Raw genomic sequence first — 16,937 nt, 5'->3', positions numbered from 1 at the left:
TACTTTGAGCATTACTGCAGTCTAGCTTTCTCGGCACACTTTGTAAGGGCAGAAAATTAGTTGCAGATAAGATGAGATCAGGTTACTTAGGCTTTTTATAAATTGGAGAAAATTAAGTAATGATTCAAACTAACGTTGTCTTTAACTTGAGTACATTTATCTCTGCGTTAACAGAAGTTCAGAGATTGCTGCTCAGGAACAGGAAAGTGTTTTCTTATAGGCAGTGTGGGAAATGTGTAAAGATTCTCTAGCTTAACTGTGAGCAAACACACTTTTTGTAACAAATAAATACCTGACTCAATTTCACAACATTAGAAAGTCCAAGAGTAACTGCTACAACAGTCCAGACTTCATAGTTGATGGGATGAGAATAAGTTTTGAGTCTGCCTGAGTCTGCCTGAGGAACTACCATGTTGTTTTTACCATACTTAAAAGACGGTAGCTAACAAGTGAAACAATGCCACTTGCTGGGGTAAGCAGATCTAGTAATGATATGCACAGTGTGGAAGAACATTCATTAGTGAATTTTTTGACTTGTGGAAATAACAAGTGCAAAGAAGTTTTTTAATTGTGTATCTGAATATACAAAAACATATATGATTGCTGTGATAGCCTTTTCCCCCCTACTTTTCTTTTTCCAGAGTCAAGCTGACAGATTTGCTTTCATTGCTGAATGGTATGACCCAAATGCTTCGTTATTCCGACGATATGAGCTCCTGTATTATCCAAAAGATGGATCAGTGGAAATGGTAAGGATAAGAGAAAAAATCCTGTTATCATAAGCATAATATCCAATTAAACAGTTTGTAAATTGGCAAGCCACTGCCTATGGTACAGTTTTAATTTCCCAGGATATTAAAATGTAATTTAAGGCATCTCCTGCTCTGTTTCTAAAACTAAAAGAAAAGCAAAGATATCAGTTCACAGTGGAGCATGTGGAAGAACTTCCATGTTTATGAATTTATTCTTGAAAGCTTATTTTGGCATGGATAGATTTGTTTTCACAAATCCGTTTTTACTTAACCTCTACTGGGGTTTTAGTATTGAAACTCAGCAGCACTGACCTATGGCATGAGAAACAAAGTGAATCAGCTTCCAAATGGGAATAAGCTTCAGATGGAAAGCCACAAGTCTCTGAAGAGTAAAATGCAAAAAGCATTATCAAAGTAGAGGAAACTGTAAACTGCTATTAATTTGGTTATAATGCAAGGAAGGATGATTCAGACAATGGCATCCAAATTTTTCCATCAGCAGTGCTTGCAAAGATCTTTCTGACTTTAGATTAGTACAGCCACTCCCTATTGTTTATTGGTAGTGCAGGTGAAAGTAAGCAGTTTTCAGAAGCAGGTACCTCTATGAAAAAGTAATATGTAGAGTAAAGATAATAATAATAATAATAATAATAATAATAAACCAACTAGGGCTTTGTGGTCCCAATGGTGAATGGTTGGACCCAGTCTCTTCTGATTTTTAATGAAGACCTAAGGGATTTGAGAATGGCCTAGATTGATAATAAAATTAATAAGGGTGAATATCCAGAATTTTAGTTTTCCTGCTGTAAGCATCACATGCAGAAATAAGAAAGCTAGCAGAATCTGTACTTTCTTACCCAAACTGCTGCTCACTGAAACCATAGCCCACACCTGTGTGAGGAGATGCACTTTGCACTTTTTACTGATAGTCTGTTTAAACAAGCTCTGCCACAATAATGTCCCTTTAAAGTCAGTTCTTTCTTCAATGTCTGTGTGTGCACAGTTGTCAAAATCTGAGGGTTTGGGTTTTTTTTTTTCCCAGAGACAGTTTAGCTAATCAGTCAGGAGCCGTAATAATCATCCTACACAGCCATGTGTAGGCTGGTAAAACTGTTGTTCATTTCACCTAGATGTCTCAAAACCAAGAGCTTTCAAGGTGTTCTTAAGTTGTCTTATCTCATTCTGTACCAGACACCTGTGGCTTGTTAGACTGTGTTGTGTTTTGCTAGCGTGCTCTCTGGTGAAGATAATATCCTGTGTGCACAGTCATGAGCGTATGTAGACTGTGCGTGATCAAGACTGGAATTAAAAAAGAAAAAATGTATATCACACCTATGTAGTGTCTCTCAAAATCAGTTTTGGGGATGAGTTTGTGGAGAGAGATTAAATTTAGGGTTCTCTTCTGGATTTTTTAAATTTTTGCGAAACTTGGTGATATTTCTTCTTTCATTACTTCCTTGTTCTTCTGTATCTTTTGGTATCTTCCTGGGGAAATGATGGCTTCCTGCTCTTCCCTCTAACATATCTAAGGAGAGGGGAGATGATGGACATGAACTAACTTCTCGCTGCTTATGGGAAAGATGTTTCATCTCCTTTACCACCTCCCCAGTGATAGCTCTCCTTTATCACACCTCAGCTGAGGGTGGAACAGAGCTGTTGAAGTCTTGTGTTATGTGAAGACTTTCTAGTCCTCAGCTTTGCTTTTCTTTTTTCTCTGTCCTTCATGACTTGGTTGCTCCTGTGAAGGAAGGTGGCAGTAGAAAGAGTGAAACAAGTTTCCAGCTGGCTCTGCAGCCTTCAGGAGATAGCATAGGTTTTTGTCCAAGGACAGAGAGTGACTGTGGTAAGCAAGCTGGAGCTCTTGACAGAGAAATGCGCAATGCTCTGAATTTTCCATAGTTAATGACTCCCATGAGGAATTCTTAAGTCCTGAACAACTTGTCTTTCTACAGGAGATTCCCTAAAAAGTGAGAAGAAATCTTTAAAAAAGAACAGATTCTTAGCAGAGAATTATTTTGATTCAGATAATTACCTGTACATATAATGTGAGAGAAGGGAAGGAAAAAAAAACAATCTAAACAGCATTACATTTCTTCTGCTGTGGCTTATCATTTGCCCTTTAAATAGATGTTTTAAATAGATCCAAAGTTCCACTCTAAAGAATTATGTAATGCAGGTGGATGTCTTTTTTTTTCCTTCATCTTCCTCTTTATCTTCTGTTGGAGTAGAGAAAAATATCTGAGGACCCCCTTTTGAGCAACTGTTCTCAAAATGACCAAGGAAATATTCAGATTTTTTAGTCAAGATACTGAACAATTTTAATGTGATCAAGCCAGTTAATAAGACTCCTGGCCAAGACCAGGGAAAACCAGATAGCTGAATTCAAATGATTTTTTTCAGCATGTTGCCATTTCGTTCCCTTGAATAGAGGACATTGAGAAGGAGCGCACATGAGAAGGCTGAAGAAGTTTCAGCAGGGAAGGATTCTTCCTTGTAATCCTGCTGCAGCAGAGGAAGTATCACAATAATTTGTATGTTCTGCATCTCCAGAGTTTTGGCTATCCTGGAAAAACTTAAGATTCTTTTAGCCCAAGCCTGAAACAGAAGAGAAATGTGTTCAAACATTTAGATCATAGAAGAGTATGTAATTTTGCTCTGAACACAATTTTTTCCCCAAAATTTAAGGGAAGGTTTCTTTTAACACCGTTCTAGTTTATATACCATCACAATGGGGATTAGCGTATGCAATTCAAGACAAGGAAGGGGAAGTTTGGGCTGAAGATGGCAAAACTCTTCTTTTGATAGGATTCCACTTCCCCAGGAAACTGAAGGGATCTTTAATTATGTTCAGTGGAGAAGAAACTGTTCATCAGGTTGCCTTTTGTGCTTTGCTAGCCCACCCAGAAAACTGCACATTAACGTCTTGCTTCTTGCTCAGAATGATGACACCCAACTGAATTGGCCTGACAGGCATTTTGGGCTTGCAGCTCTAGGCAGTAAGAGAGAACTTTTCAACCCAGTGCTGCAAGCATCCATCCATCCCTAATTCTGAGTCTTATGCAGTACAAATAAAGCATAGTATCGCTGGAACGATGCCCTGTAGAAGAAACCTGTCATGGCATGTATCATGGTCGTTTCTGGCGCGAGCTATTGGTCTGTGAAACAGCATAGATCTGTTAGGGGGAACTTTCAGTGAGACTGGATAGAGATGCCCACTAGGCACCTGAACCGTTTATCACAGATTGAAATAGCACAAGCAAATGATAAAATAGAAAATGCAAAGACAGTTGTCAGCCCAAGACTATTTAAATGGAACAAATTTGTAATTGTGGTTTAATTTTCTGAGCATTTCTGCTACACATGCAAGTTCAGAGGGCTAGGTATTAAATCAATTCAGTGATCAGACTCAATCCCACAACCTTTGGAGATTTCGTAAGGCAGAGTAAAGGTTATGCTGGGTTTGCCCACAGTTTAAATCTCTTGCTATAGTAGCTTTAATCTTCTTTTCTCTGCAGTATGATGTGAAGAACCATCGCACCTTTCTGAAGCGCACCAAGTATGACAGCTTACACCTTGAGGATTTATTTGTGGGCAACAAAATTACTATTTTTTCTCGTCATCTTTCTTTAGTAGACTATGGGGATCAATATACAGCCCGCAAGCTGGGCAGCCGCAAAGAGAGGTAAGAAAACACAATTTTTGAAATATTTCTTTATGGTGAGGGTTTCAGAGGAGTTGTTCTTTGCTGGAATTAGGAGAAGGTTTGTGGGGGAATGGGAGAGGAGGGTTTAGCAACAAGTTTGCATCTGGCTTGAAGTGATCTAACATGTTGATAGCTGGAAGAAAGCGAAGTGGTCCTTGCTTGTGGGCAAACCCATGATTGTTCCTCCCCCCGATAAAACTTAAAACAGCAGCTTACCCAGATGTCAACTGCTGTCTCCTCCAGGTCCCTGGGGAGAGCAAGAGGAGAAAGAAGAAAACTTGGGGTCCAGTTCAGCTGTTACTCTCCCAGGGCAGGCAGCAATAGTTTCCTTGTGATATCTTTTTGGTTACAGTTGTGTGGATTCTGTTGAGACAGGATTGGTGTGGTACCCCCATGTGTGCTCGGCTTGGAAGCACTGAATCTTGCAGAACTGTATCACCTGCCTCTCTGGAAGCTGTGCAGAAACCTAGTGATCCACGGGTTTATGCCCTGCCAATCAGATGTACTTTGTATTAGCAGTAGTAATTGAAAACAGTAGGAAGAGGAATGAGAGAGAGGATTGTTCCCATTCTCCATTGCTTTTCCCATGAAGGATTTTTTTCTAAGAGATTTTTCAGCATCTCCAAAACTCGGCATGCATGAGAACAGGAAAGATAGAATGGGAATGTCAAGAAAACCTACAGGCTTGTTTGTTAAGGCAAAATTCATTTATAATGTCTGAAGATAAGAGTCATCATCTCTTTCCATTTGGGAGGCCTGCTTTAGAAAAAACACTAAGAGTCCAAGAACAAAATTATCAGGAGAGACTTAATAAAATGACGATAAGATTAATTTACAACGGATTTAAATCTGTTTTGACTGCAGTGCAGATAATTTCTGAATTTGCAAAATAGATGAGTTTAGCCCCAGCATATTTTGAAAAGAACATGCAATATTTTCTTAGATATCATGTTCCAGTGAGCCCCATTTGGCTAGTTTTTTTCTCCCTCCCACTGTCTGCACTTATTTTGAACTCTTTTTGAAGAGGTATATATAACCAGACAGGCAGGAAGAGTTCAATAAGATTACAAGTCCTAACACTCATCTTTGTCTTAGCCTCACAAAAACATTGCCTTGGAAATGATTGCCATAATAACTTTCCGGAGGGAGTTCTCCTAGTACTCTGTCTCCAAGCTGGAGTTGGGATGGGTGGAAGAGTAGCAAAGGAAGTAGAGAATAGCAGAGGAGGGCTTCTGAATACTCGACTACTCTCTCTATTCCTCAGTGGGGCCTTGGAGAAATTAGGTTTGGCTTATATATTTTTTTTATATCAATTTACCCTTTTACAGTTGTGTTTTTCCTCCTCTGCCTAAAGTAGCATAAGCTGTGGTGTTGATGCAGTCATACCAATGAAAGGAAGCTTGTAATGAAATGGCATATTCATCTTATTGTAGAGGAGCAGCTATAGCTGTATACAGCAATGCTATAGTGATGTCAATGAAGTGGTCCTGGGAGAGGGGATGAGGTTTTATCCCGCCCCACAGAAGGGAGGAAGGAAATTTATGACATGTCAGCTGTTTGGAAAACATTTTAGGAATGTTGGCTGAAAGATAGCATAGATATGCAAGTGGTGTTACATATTCAGAATGGCCCAAAGGAACACAGTTTTAATGCGTCTTAAACAGCCAGGCAAGAGATCCTCAAAATCCTATTTCTTCACAGAAGCTAGCTTTCTCTGAGTAAACAGGGCTGTACTAAGAGAGCCCTTGGGGAAAGTGGCTGCTTACGAGGTGTTTGTCCTTTTGGCCTGCTCCTAGAAGGTTTTACAGCAGTGATTAGTTAAGTAGATAAAGTAAGATTTCTGCAATGCATGATAATTCCTAAAAATAATTTGTAGGTGGACTTCTGCTAATAATTCTGTGACCATTTCCTGAGGCAGAACATTTTCTCATCTTTTCTTGCCTTTGTGCTGTGCAGGACAATCTGTACTTTAGCTCAAATTTGGAAAATCTCTTATGTGCTTTGGTCACTGAATATGCATGCACACAGGCTCAGCAAGTGCCCATGAGGGAGCTTGAGGACTGTACTTCAAAAATCTCAACTGTTTTGAATGAGGGGCACTTGTTCTTGTTGGTAAAGCAAGCAAACGTGACTCCAGGTACACAGAGGACAAAGTAGTTGGGTAAAAACAGCCAGTTTTTGCATAGACCTTTTCTTGATTTAGGCTAAAATTATTTAGACTGTTCTACAAAAAAAAAAAAAAAAAAATTCAATGCAGTTTCAGTTTCTACACCTACATTTCTTCCATCCTGGGTCAATTTTTAGATATTACAGCCATATTTGAGTGTTCTTCCTCACTCCTTTCCCAGTGCATTGTAAGGAACCATTGCAAACAGCGAGTAAAATGGGTAAGTAAGCACGCACTTACTTAGAAATGTACCACGTAAGGAAACACAGGTGTGAGAAAGGGATTTCTGTTTCTCTAGTTTTTCACTTGTGATCCTGGGTGACTTGTGACCCGAGGTAACTGCTTGTCTGACAAGTGTGTCCCTTCTAAGTTGACTATACTTAGAGTCAGTTACCATCACAGTTCCTGAAAAATCTTATAAGAATGCTTGTGGCAACCAGAAATATTTGAATTCTTTTCTGACTAGGTGTGTTATTCATATGCTTCCAGTCATTGACATAATCAGTGTTTCCTCCCCTATGAGACATAAAATATTCTACATGCAACAGTCCTATTATTAGGAATAAGTAGGTCTCACGTGCTTAGCCACAGCATGCATTGTGCACCATTCCTTTGATCAGTTTCCATCTTCTGTTTTTTAGTACTCATTGGAGTACTGTTGTACAATCCTTCTGAAAATGTAAGCAAATGAGCTTAATTTTCATTCTTTCTCCTATGTTTCTAGACATAAAACTGTTTCAAAATGTACTTTGTAGGCTGCATCATGTCAAACCACAAGAAACATATTGCTAATTAAAACTAAAAATAGGGCACTTGAATCCAAATCCAGTCTCAGAAACAGTGTTCAGTATTCTGAACTCTACTGCTTCTTACCCTGCATACCTCTGAGAAGCACTCACTGAAGTGTCACAGTTTATATACTGACGGTGGAAAAAAGTTGTAACAGTTGCTCATTGTAGTCTGTATTAACGTCTTCTAGGTAAATTACTTCATAATATAGTGTTTCATTACCTATTGCTAGAAATTTTAGTTTTACTAGAAAGTTTTAAATTAGAAAAATAAGGAACAGATTATTTCTGAATTTACGTGTCTCTTGAATACCATGTGTAATAACATAGATTCAAAAAAATATTCCTCAAGGAAATGCAAAATGCACTGATGCTCTTGTTCCAGTGATTTGATCCTTATTGTTCATGGTAAATGAGAGGGTCAAGAACCTCTTATGCCCGAATGCAGGTCATACGTTGTTAGACTGGGTGYGCGTGTCTCATCTGGCTAGTACGCAGCTGCTCCCTCTCACGTGCCTTGATGCGCGTGGCTCATCGTGCCGTATGATAGATACGTATCGCAGAATGAGGTGGAGCTGTGAAGTCCTTGGGAAAGAAGAGAACAGGCTGTGGGCCACAGACTTGATGAATTATGCTGGCAAACTGTATTGACTGCGGGCCAGAGGTCGGCCTTTCTGGAGATAAGGCTAACCCCATTTTAGTTCGCACTGTGGTAGACTAAAAGCATGTGCACAGTGGACTACTCATCTGAGGGGAGCTGTACTTTTTAAAAATTGTTCTAATGAAGTTTCTTGCAACTGCCTGACTACACCCTTATTCCATCAGTCTGTTTGTGTGTCCTATTTCCCAACAGATCTGAGCCTAAGCAGGTCTATGTATATGAGCTTCCTGCTGCTTGAGGAAATCTGGGCTTGTTTCTGAGCTCTGAAGGTCATCTATGTCTTTCTCTTACTTTCAGATGAAATATCAGATGCATCAAAATGTCCCCCTTTCCTTTTCCTTTTCCTAATATCTTCCTTCTTTTAGATCTGCTCTGAAAAAGATAGTCGCTCTGTCTGTTCCCAAAACATTTGACAATCTGGAGTCACTTTGGGTTCAAAGTAAATGTAGTGGAATTTTGCTCATCTCCTGTAACCTCAGCATATTTGAACTGATTATAATATATTTCTGTGAACCTGAAGGCTGTTTTCCATGCTATGCTGGTAAATAAAATGAGAAATTTACAGTTATTTGCCTTTCTTTTATGAGAGTACTGCAATAAAACATTTTATCTTGGATAGCCTTCATTATTGGAAACAGTGTAAAAGATGGATAGAGTTCTTTAGGATTGTCAGAGAATTGGAGTCTCTGGGATATGTGGTTGAATAAATCTGTTGATTTGTAAGCTGAGCGCATTTGAAGCTGACTCACCACAAGATGCATACAAACAGAAAATGTCCTTTTACAGACCTGCTTTTTGTGTGTATTATTTTGGATTAATAATACGTTTAGTGCTGACAGTATACTTGATCCTATGTAAAGCACACTAATAAAACTGTCCTGGCCTGGGGAAATGTACTGTATAAAAAGATAATTATGGAGAAGACAGGATGTACTTGGGTACAAGGATGTGGGGGAGAGGGTAGAGATTTTTGGATTGGTCTCCCTTAGAATATAGCTGTCAGTCAGTAAAGGCGATGGAATAGCTCCTCCCTCTAACCTTTTATTACATCTATTAAAAGTATCAGATATTTTACATGCAAATTGTATGTCAAGAAGTGTTTGTACTGTACCAAGCACTGTGGGACCCCCTTCTCTCTGGGGCCTCCAAATGTTTTAAATGTAATAATAAAATAATAATTTTATTTTTTAAGTGTTATGGAAGAGGCACACATTTAAGCAATATTTTAAATAGGGCAGTTTAACAGCTTGATTTTTTTTTCATGTACATAAAGATTTCCATATTAGAAAAAAGGAGGCTGAGCAAGCATAGGGAGAGAGAAGGAAACAAATCCGTTGTGTTCTAAGCCAGTGGTGAGTGAGGAGCATGGAGAAACTGTCCACAGTTGCAACATGAGAAGGATGCGCTTCAGAAATTTAGTAAATATATAAAGGTTCCTTCTGACTGAATATTCCTCATATTTTGCATGCACCATAAAACTAATATCTATCTAATAGCTATCTTGTTGTCAAAGTCCCCTATTTATAAGACTGTGAAGTTATCAATTTTAGAAGTTTTCTTGAATTCCTGAGACTGAAATCCCTGAACAGTATCTCTCAGACAAACTGCACATATAAAGCAAATTTAGGTCTTAAAGAGTGTGGATTCTGGGAGAAGACCATCAGTTTGGGCTAACAGCAGATGAAGGAAACATTAAGTTTTCAGGTGTGCAAGGACTTTCTCAGGTCTGAAAGAAAAGCAGTGAACTTCAGGTTGAGTACAGTTGCTTTGAGTTCAGTTTAGGCAGTGTGAAGGAAAAAGGTAGCTGTTGCTGTGGAGTAGAGGGGTACATTAGCTAAGGCAGAAAGTGATCAGATTGTTAGCCCTGAGAGCGAAGGGAGGAGTGGGTAAATAGCAGTTGCTGGTGGAACATTATAGGTTAACTGGGGTAGAAAGCTGAGGAAATCGTAATGTGCAAAACTTGTCCTTATCAGAATAATGTCTTGAACAGGCATTCAAGGACATCGAGGAAATTGATGAGACACTGGGATGAAGATGCTTGACTGTGGCAGAATTTTTCTCTTTGATGTGATGCTTTTTGTCTGACTAAGTGCTCCAAGGAAAGTAGTGTTAGCTGTATTTCTCTTCTCTTTTTTTTTCCCCAGAACGCTGGCTCTGATTAAACCTGATGCAGCACCCAAGATGGGAGAATTAATTGATATCATTATTAATGCAGGATTTACAGTAACTAAGGCCAAAATGATGGCTCTTTCAAGGTAAGAAAATTTTCAGGTTAGCTGTATAGGATGTGAATATTATTTTTGCATTTAAGGGCATTCTCTGAAGGTATTCCATGTTGTTCCACACATTAAATCCATTCCAGTGAGTAATAAAGGGAAGACTCATCTGTTTCATAATCATGTGCAGGTTTCTGAAAGCGTGTAGAAAATTAAGCTAAGTGCTGAAAAAGTTCTGTGCAAATGCATATGGGTGAATGTCTCTCTGTGAATCCAAGGTGACTAGGATAGCTTCAGCAATTCCATAATGTTTATTACTGACATGTTGCTACGTCTTCACCCTGTGGCTTCATGATGCAAACAATATTGCTAATTATAACAGTTGTCTTTAAAGCAGTTGGTTTTTTGCCTCTCAGTAAATCCATCCTCTTAATTTGTGCTCCCAGACAATGAATAGAAGTCCCCGGCAAAGCAAGTGATCTTTTGGTCTTATTGCAGGGATGGACAGATTTTATTCATGCATCTTCCTAATCCCCCCACCTCCACACCCTATTGCTGCTCTCAGCCACAAGATAAAAAGAAAACATGTTGCAGAGGAAAGAACAGAGTTGGTGAATTTACTGTGGAAGAGTTGCCTGAGGTTACTGCACTATTTCTCAGTTGTTGCTTTGCTAAACCTGCCCATATACAACATCTCTTTGACAAGAAAAGCTTTCTTACCATTTTCATGGGTTCTTATGGTTTCTGTATGAGAGCAGGAACAATTTTCTCTTAGCTCAAAACCTTTCTGGCTTTCTGAAATCAGATAAAACACTGTGACTCCCTCCTCCTCTCTGTGTGTTCACCTGCTGATATGTTTGACTACTCTGGTCCCAGATCCTCCCTCAAACTCCAGTTCTTGAGCTTAGGCAGGTTTCTAATACTGATTCACAATCAGCCTCAGTGTCTTTCAAGCCAACTGTTTTTTGGCTTGCTCTCCTGCAGTCTGAGATATTTGATCCTGAAAAGTTGGGTGGTTCTTTATTTCAGTATCTGTCTGAGAATTTGAAGAACTGTTGAGCCAAGTCACGTGCTCTGAAGTTGACTCACTCTGAAGAAAAAAGAAACTTTGAGATTTAAATTTTTATTGCCTATTACTATATAAAAATCTCAGCTTGTCCTGTAAAATTGAAAATAATGATTAATAAGCACAAGATTGAGCTGTGATACTGGATATATTTAAAATGATGTCTGAGTATTTCTGGTTTCTCTGTGGACTGTTCCATTTTAAAATATTAGAACCGTGGCTTTGCCAGTCTTCTACACCTAAATCTCTGCAGGCATACTTGTTCAAACCAGCACCATGATCTAACGCTTTCTTTGAAGAAGTTGTTGCTCCCATTTGTCTGGCAATCCCTGTTAACTTGATTCATGCGTTCCATAAAAATTGTAGCTAAGATATGAAAGTGAGGGTAGGAATCTACTTGGATAGGTCAGCTCTCTAGTCTCTTCAGCTAATCATACCTCAATTCAATCCATTATTCCCAGGTGAGCATTGTTTTCCATTCTTTAAAGTAGAGAACTAACGAGATAGGTGGAATTAAAAAGGAACTAAGTAATAAAGTGCAACTCTAGTTTTATATCTAGGAACTGTTCAGTTCACATGATCAGGTGATCATTTTGGTTAATGAATCGGAGAAAGTTGTGACTGTTCAAATGTTTATCAAGGTTAGAAAAATTAAATTCTTCTTAGGTAAATGGCTGGTTACTTTGAGGTTGTTCCCTTCCTCTGGCAAGGGCCTCAATACTGGTCTTAGGCCTGTAATTTGGAGTTCTGTTCACAGGTTCTCCTTCTTTTTTCTTGTATGTTAACTTATAAAGGGATGGACTGCAAAGGGAGGGAAATGTGTAAAGTGGCATTGCAGAGGACAGTGCCATGCCTTTGTTCAGACTGGGAATCTGTTATTTGAAAAGCAGTGAGCAAAGCAAAAGCAAAGTGAGCAGAATCATGGAGACCAGAAAAACTTGCAGAATTGTTCCTATAAGTGCAAGCAATCTTTCCAGCTGGAATCTTTCAGTCTCCCTGCAACTCCGTGCAACTCTGCTTTGGTGATGAGCTTTGCACCCAGACTAGGGGTGAGCAATATTGCTTACTTTCAACTCTCAGTCCTCCTGAAGAGCTTGTTGTTCTCCATAGTCCAGCTTCAAAACACTCCAAGTTTTGGGGCAAGCCGAGACCAAGCCTTTGCTTTTGAACTGGAATTTTGAAGCAGCAAAATAACAGGGCTAGACTTAAAAACCCTCAAGTATTTTCTAGCTGTTGCCATGCTGAAAAAGCAGTGGAGTTAGCAAGAGTTAAACATGTGAAGCAGCTGGCGAGAAAGCAGGGAGGAGAGTAGCTTGGTTAGCTGCAGGGCATGGTGGGGTGAAAAGCATGAATGGCATGCCAGCTGTGGATGGCAGGTGGGTCTGCTCCACGGTCCCCAACACTCACGGAGATCTAGCTGAGCCCAGTGCTGCTAGCGGTGTGGCTGTGGCAATGCAAGGCTCCGAAACAGTCACCACCCTGTCTGAAAAGGTAGGTGAATATTTTGATGTTTAGCCAGCAGCAAGCACTATGCTGTCTCGTATATGCTGCTTGCATTTACCTGAGTAAAGGCTAAAGTAGCAGCCACAGTACAGACATACTGTGTGTGCCTAGTGGCCATGTTTTTACCTGACAATGTAAGGAGCCCTCCTCATTACAGAACCCCCTTCGCCTGGGGAGAGAGCAGTGTGTAGTAACTGGTGTGGCCCCACGGGGAAACGCAAGACTAAATTGAGTTTTCAAGTGGGAAGGTGCTGGGTGAAAGCATGTTTTAATCTGGAGGGAATTGTGCTGCCTACAGGACTTAAAATATTTGCAGATGTTGAGTAGAAACCAGGTTATACAATACTCTGTTGTACACCAGTGTAATCAAGCAGTAGCCTTGATAAGGAAATAGGTTCCAGTGAAGCAGATAAATTGTTGGTTTATGCTTTAAAAACAGACTTCATTAACTAACGTACACACTCAAACTGAGATGAAAAATGAAAACAACAGAATGGTGAATGGCTAGCGAGAAGGTGACTCTGCTGCATGTATTTCCTAACCTGTGGATGTGGGGATCTTCAGTGACTCTGAAAATCAGTGTTAATGGCCTTCAGTGACCACTTCCTTCCCCAAGCAGGAGCAGAAGTTGGAGTAAAGTACACCTGTAGAGATACTATGACAGAAAGTTAAATGTTGTTACTGGGCATGAAGATGTCTAGGGAAGACATTACCTGTAGAAACTTGTTGATGAATGATCAGTTGTGGTTTTCAAGGGGTTTTATTAAATCTTTTTTTCTTTCCTTTTTTTTTTAACTCTTCCAGAAAAGAAGCAATTGATTTCTATGTAGACCATCAATCAAAACCTTTTTATAAGTAGGTATATAATTTTCAGCTTGACATGTAATATTCTTATTTATTGAATGCACTGGATTCATTTTGGGTGTTTGAAACTGCAGAACAATGGGAAAATCAGAGCTTATCTTAGTTGAGTGGAGCCCTTTGCAAAGTATGGGCCCTGTCCATCTTCCTCCAGAGGCAGATCCCTATTTCAGCTATCCAGGGTCTTAACTCATGGTCTTTACAGCCTGATGATATCAGAGGAATGTCTTTGGTCTCTCAGAAGTGAAAATGCTCCTAGCAAGGCAAAACTTCAAAGCCCAGGGAAGAGGCATCTTCTTGATCAGGGTGGGGCTTGCTGGAAAGGAGACCTGGGGGGGAGCACTTAGCTGTGAGTTCTGGTTTGGTAGCATGTGCCCCAGGTACTGTGCAGTTTTCACTTTGCCTGGAAATGCCAGCGAGCACCTTTCTTCCCCCTGGTTTGGATTTCACAGCCTGCCTCTGTTGGGAAGAGGGTGCAGCTCTGCTTTGTGTTTTTCAGTCAGGCTTGAACAGTGGGTTGCACTGATGAAGTCAAGAGACCCGGTTTCAGTGCCTGAGATTAGGAACTGCCAGCTGTCCTCCTGCAACAGCAGCTGGTATATCGTAGGTGCAAACTCCTGCCCTGCACTGAGGTGTGACCCCAGGGCATGTCTGACCATATCGGAGATCAGAGGAACGTTTAAAATTGCCTTTTCTTTGCTGAGTAAGCCTGCTTGAATATGCAGATAAGGGAGCAAGAATTCTGCCTGTAGTGTTATTTCACAGATGTCTACCCTAATGGTAATTATCTGAGGCTTTTGTCCACTGTGATGTGCCCTTTCTCCTATCCTACAGTCCTGTTAGCTATGTCTTTTGTGTAGGATTTTTCTCTGAATTAGAAATAAACAGTTAGAAATAATTAATGATCAAATAGAACAAGAATCTTCAAGCCAATGAAATGTAAAATCTCTGGCGCAGTTACATTTGACATTTTATTACTGGTCTTTAAAGAGGGCTTTCAGATTTGATTTGCAAGTTCACTACTCAATAAAAGTCTGGTGAATAGTAAGAAAAAATAGCAATTCTCTTTCTTGGAAAAAGAACATTTTTCATATTAAAGAATTTAAGTTTTTATACATGCATTTTTATATGCAAAATTTTATAAATGCATAGATAGGTGCAGGCACACATGTCCACAATTATAATGATATAAAGCTCTTTTTTTAAAGAAAATATTATAAAAGGAATTGATTCAACTTTCCCATTTGTTGGCTGCGCCTAGACTACAAGCTGAAAAAGTAGGGTTCTTGGCATGCTCATTCTGTAAAGAAATAGAATTATAGTTACATTTTTTTTCAAATGGAACATCAGGGTTTCCAATTTTGGGCAGCTGTTTTCCATGGAAGTGAGCTGGCCAGGACAGGCTGCCCCGAACACTCTCCTCTCCTTTCTCAGGTTTATGCCATTAACACGAGCTGATTTCTGCTTATGCCAGGATGTGATGACTTTGTAGTTAACCCTCTTTCCCCTCCCCCCCCCCACCAAAACCTTCCAAATCTTGTGTTTCCCTCCCCTCCCACTTTGGATTTTGGCTAGGCAAGCTTTGGCTAGGCAGGCCTAGAGACTGGGCAGCAGAGCAGCCCCTTCTAATGGCAGTGCTGATGTTGTTTCAGTGGGGAAAATGCACAGGGTGTGTGCGAGGATCCTGGAGGTCTGCTGTGCAGAAGAGACATGCTTAGGAAGCATTCCTGACAGGCAAATGGTTAGCGGGGGGCTCTTTCCACCATTGCTGCTACTGATCTTTTTGCAAATCAGCTTAAGTTATCTGACCCTTTTTCTACAACCATAAAAAGAATCATAGCATAGTTTAGGTGGGAGGGGAATCTCTGAAGATGACCTAATCCAACCTCTTCCTCCAAGCAGGGGTGACTTCAAAGTTGGATCAGGTTGCTCGAGGCTTCATCCAGTTGAGTTCTGAGTGTCTCCGCTGGGTCGTAGGTTTTTGTTGTCTTTAATTCATTGCTTGGATCACCATGTGCTATTTCCATTTTGCAGTGAGCTTCTCCAGTTTGTAACGAGTGGTCCCATTGTTGCTATGGAAATCTTAGGAGATGATGCAGTGTCTAAATGGAAAACATTACTAGGGCCTGCAAACTCTGCAGTGGCTCGAACTGATGCGCCAGACAGCATTAGAGCAAACTTTGGACATGATGGCCTAAGAAATGCAGCTCATGGCCCAGATTCAGTTGCTTCAGCTGCTCAAGTAAGTTCTTGTGTGTGTTTGACTAGTTTTCTTATCAACTGAATTTTTTTTTAAAACTTAATCAGATAACAGCTAGGTCAGGAATTCTTTAATGTTTTTTCCATTTGAGTTCAGAGCTAATTTAGATATTCTGCATGGATCCTTTTTAGTACAGAATGTGTTCCACAGTGTCTGGAAACAGAAATCTTGTTTATCCCTGTAACAAAGAGAACCGTCAGGCACTTTGATCAGGAGAGCATGCCTGGTCATTTTAACAGCTGTACATCACACACACCAAAAATTGTAAAGCTGAGTTAACTGCGTAGTCTGCATAACCTACCAATGACCTTCCAATGTTGATCTTAAAATGAAAGTGTGCAAACAATTAAATCATTTTGTGCCCTCATGTGTTCCACTTACCTGTTCTCCTCTATGGTTCTCACTAGTCCTCTTCCTCTGCCCACAGCCCGCTTCCTTCTGCTGTCATTGTTCAGAAGAAAGAGGCCCCCTTGAAAAAGAGATCATTTTTTATTGCTTTGTATTTTGAAAGGTAATACAGAGGGCCTGACTGTCAGAAGTTTGGTCTGCTGAAGTGACATATACTGTAGGCCTGCTCTCTTTTGCTTTGTTTGCAGTCTGTGTCTTTCCTTAGTGTTAAAAAAAACCTCAGGGGCTGGGTGATAGATATTACCAGCATTTATACAGAACTAAGCTGTCCATTTGTGTGCATTGATGTGTGGATAGATGTGTTGATAAATGTGTGGCTAGAATAAAGTTTGCATACTGGTTGCTCAGGGCAAAGGCTTGTTTGAATGGTTTAATTGCCTGCTTCCTGGCTTTACTTTTGGTATTGCCCTGTGGTATCTAACTCTAGACCATAGAGGAAAAAATACCAATTGTTGCTGCACTGATCCTAGTCTTTCCTCCAATTAAGGTGGAAAAGCTGCAGTAGCACAGCTTGAGAGAGAACTACCCCAGAATAGGTAATAAACTGCTACA

At 40.0% G+C, this 16,937-nt stretch overlaps 1 protein-coding gene across 4 annotated transcripts in view; it reads left to right on the top strand.

The window, feature by feature from the left end:
- Positions 1 to 16,937, top strand: part of NME7 (NME/NM23 family member 7) — a 95,768-nt gene that overhangs the window by 17,682 nt on the left and 61,149 nt on the right. For all 4 annotated transcript variants that reach the window (XM_026075851.1, XM_026075849.1, XM_026075852.1 and 1 more), the window contains exons 2-6: positions 642 to 749; positions 4,268 to 4,434; positions 10,216 to 10,326; positions 13,661 to 13,711; positions 15,752 to 15,959. In XM_026075851.1, the coding sequence (XP_025931636.1) occupies positions 642 to 749; positions 4,268 to 4,434; positions 10,216 to 10,326; positions 13,661 to 13,711; positions 15,752 to 15,959 (645 nt within the window). The remainder of the gene's footprint in view (positions 1 to 641; positions 750 to 4,267; positions 4,435 to 10,215; positions 10,327 to 13,660; positions 13,712 to 15,751; positions 15,960 to 16,937) is intronic.

This window comes from Apteryx rowi, unplaced genomic scaffold (genome assembly GCF_003343035.1).
Source record: "Apteryx rowi isolate R43461 unplaced genomic scaffold, aptRow1 scaffold_413, whole genome shotgun sequence".
NCBI lineage: Eukaryota > Metazoa > Chordata > Aves > Apterygiformes > Apterygidae > Apteryx > Apteryx rowi.
This window is presented reverse-complemented; position numbering and strand designations above follow the sequence as displayed.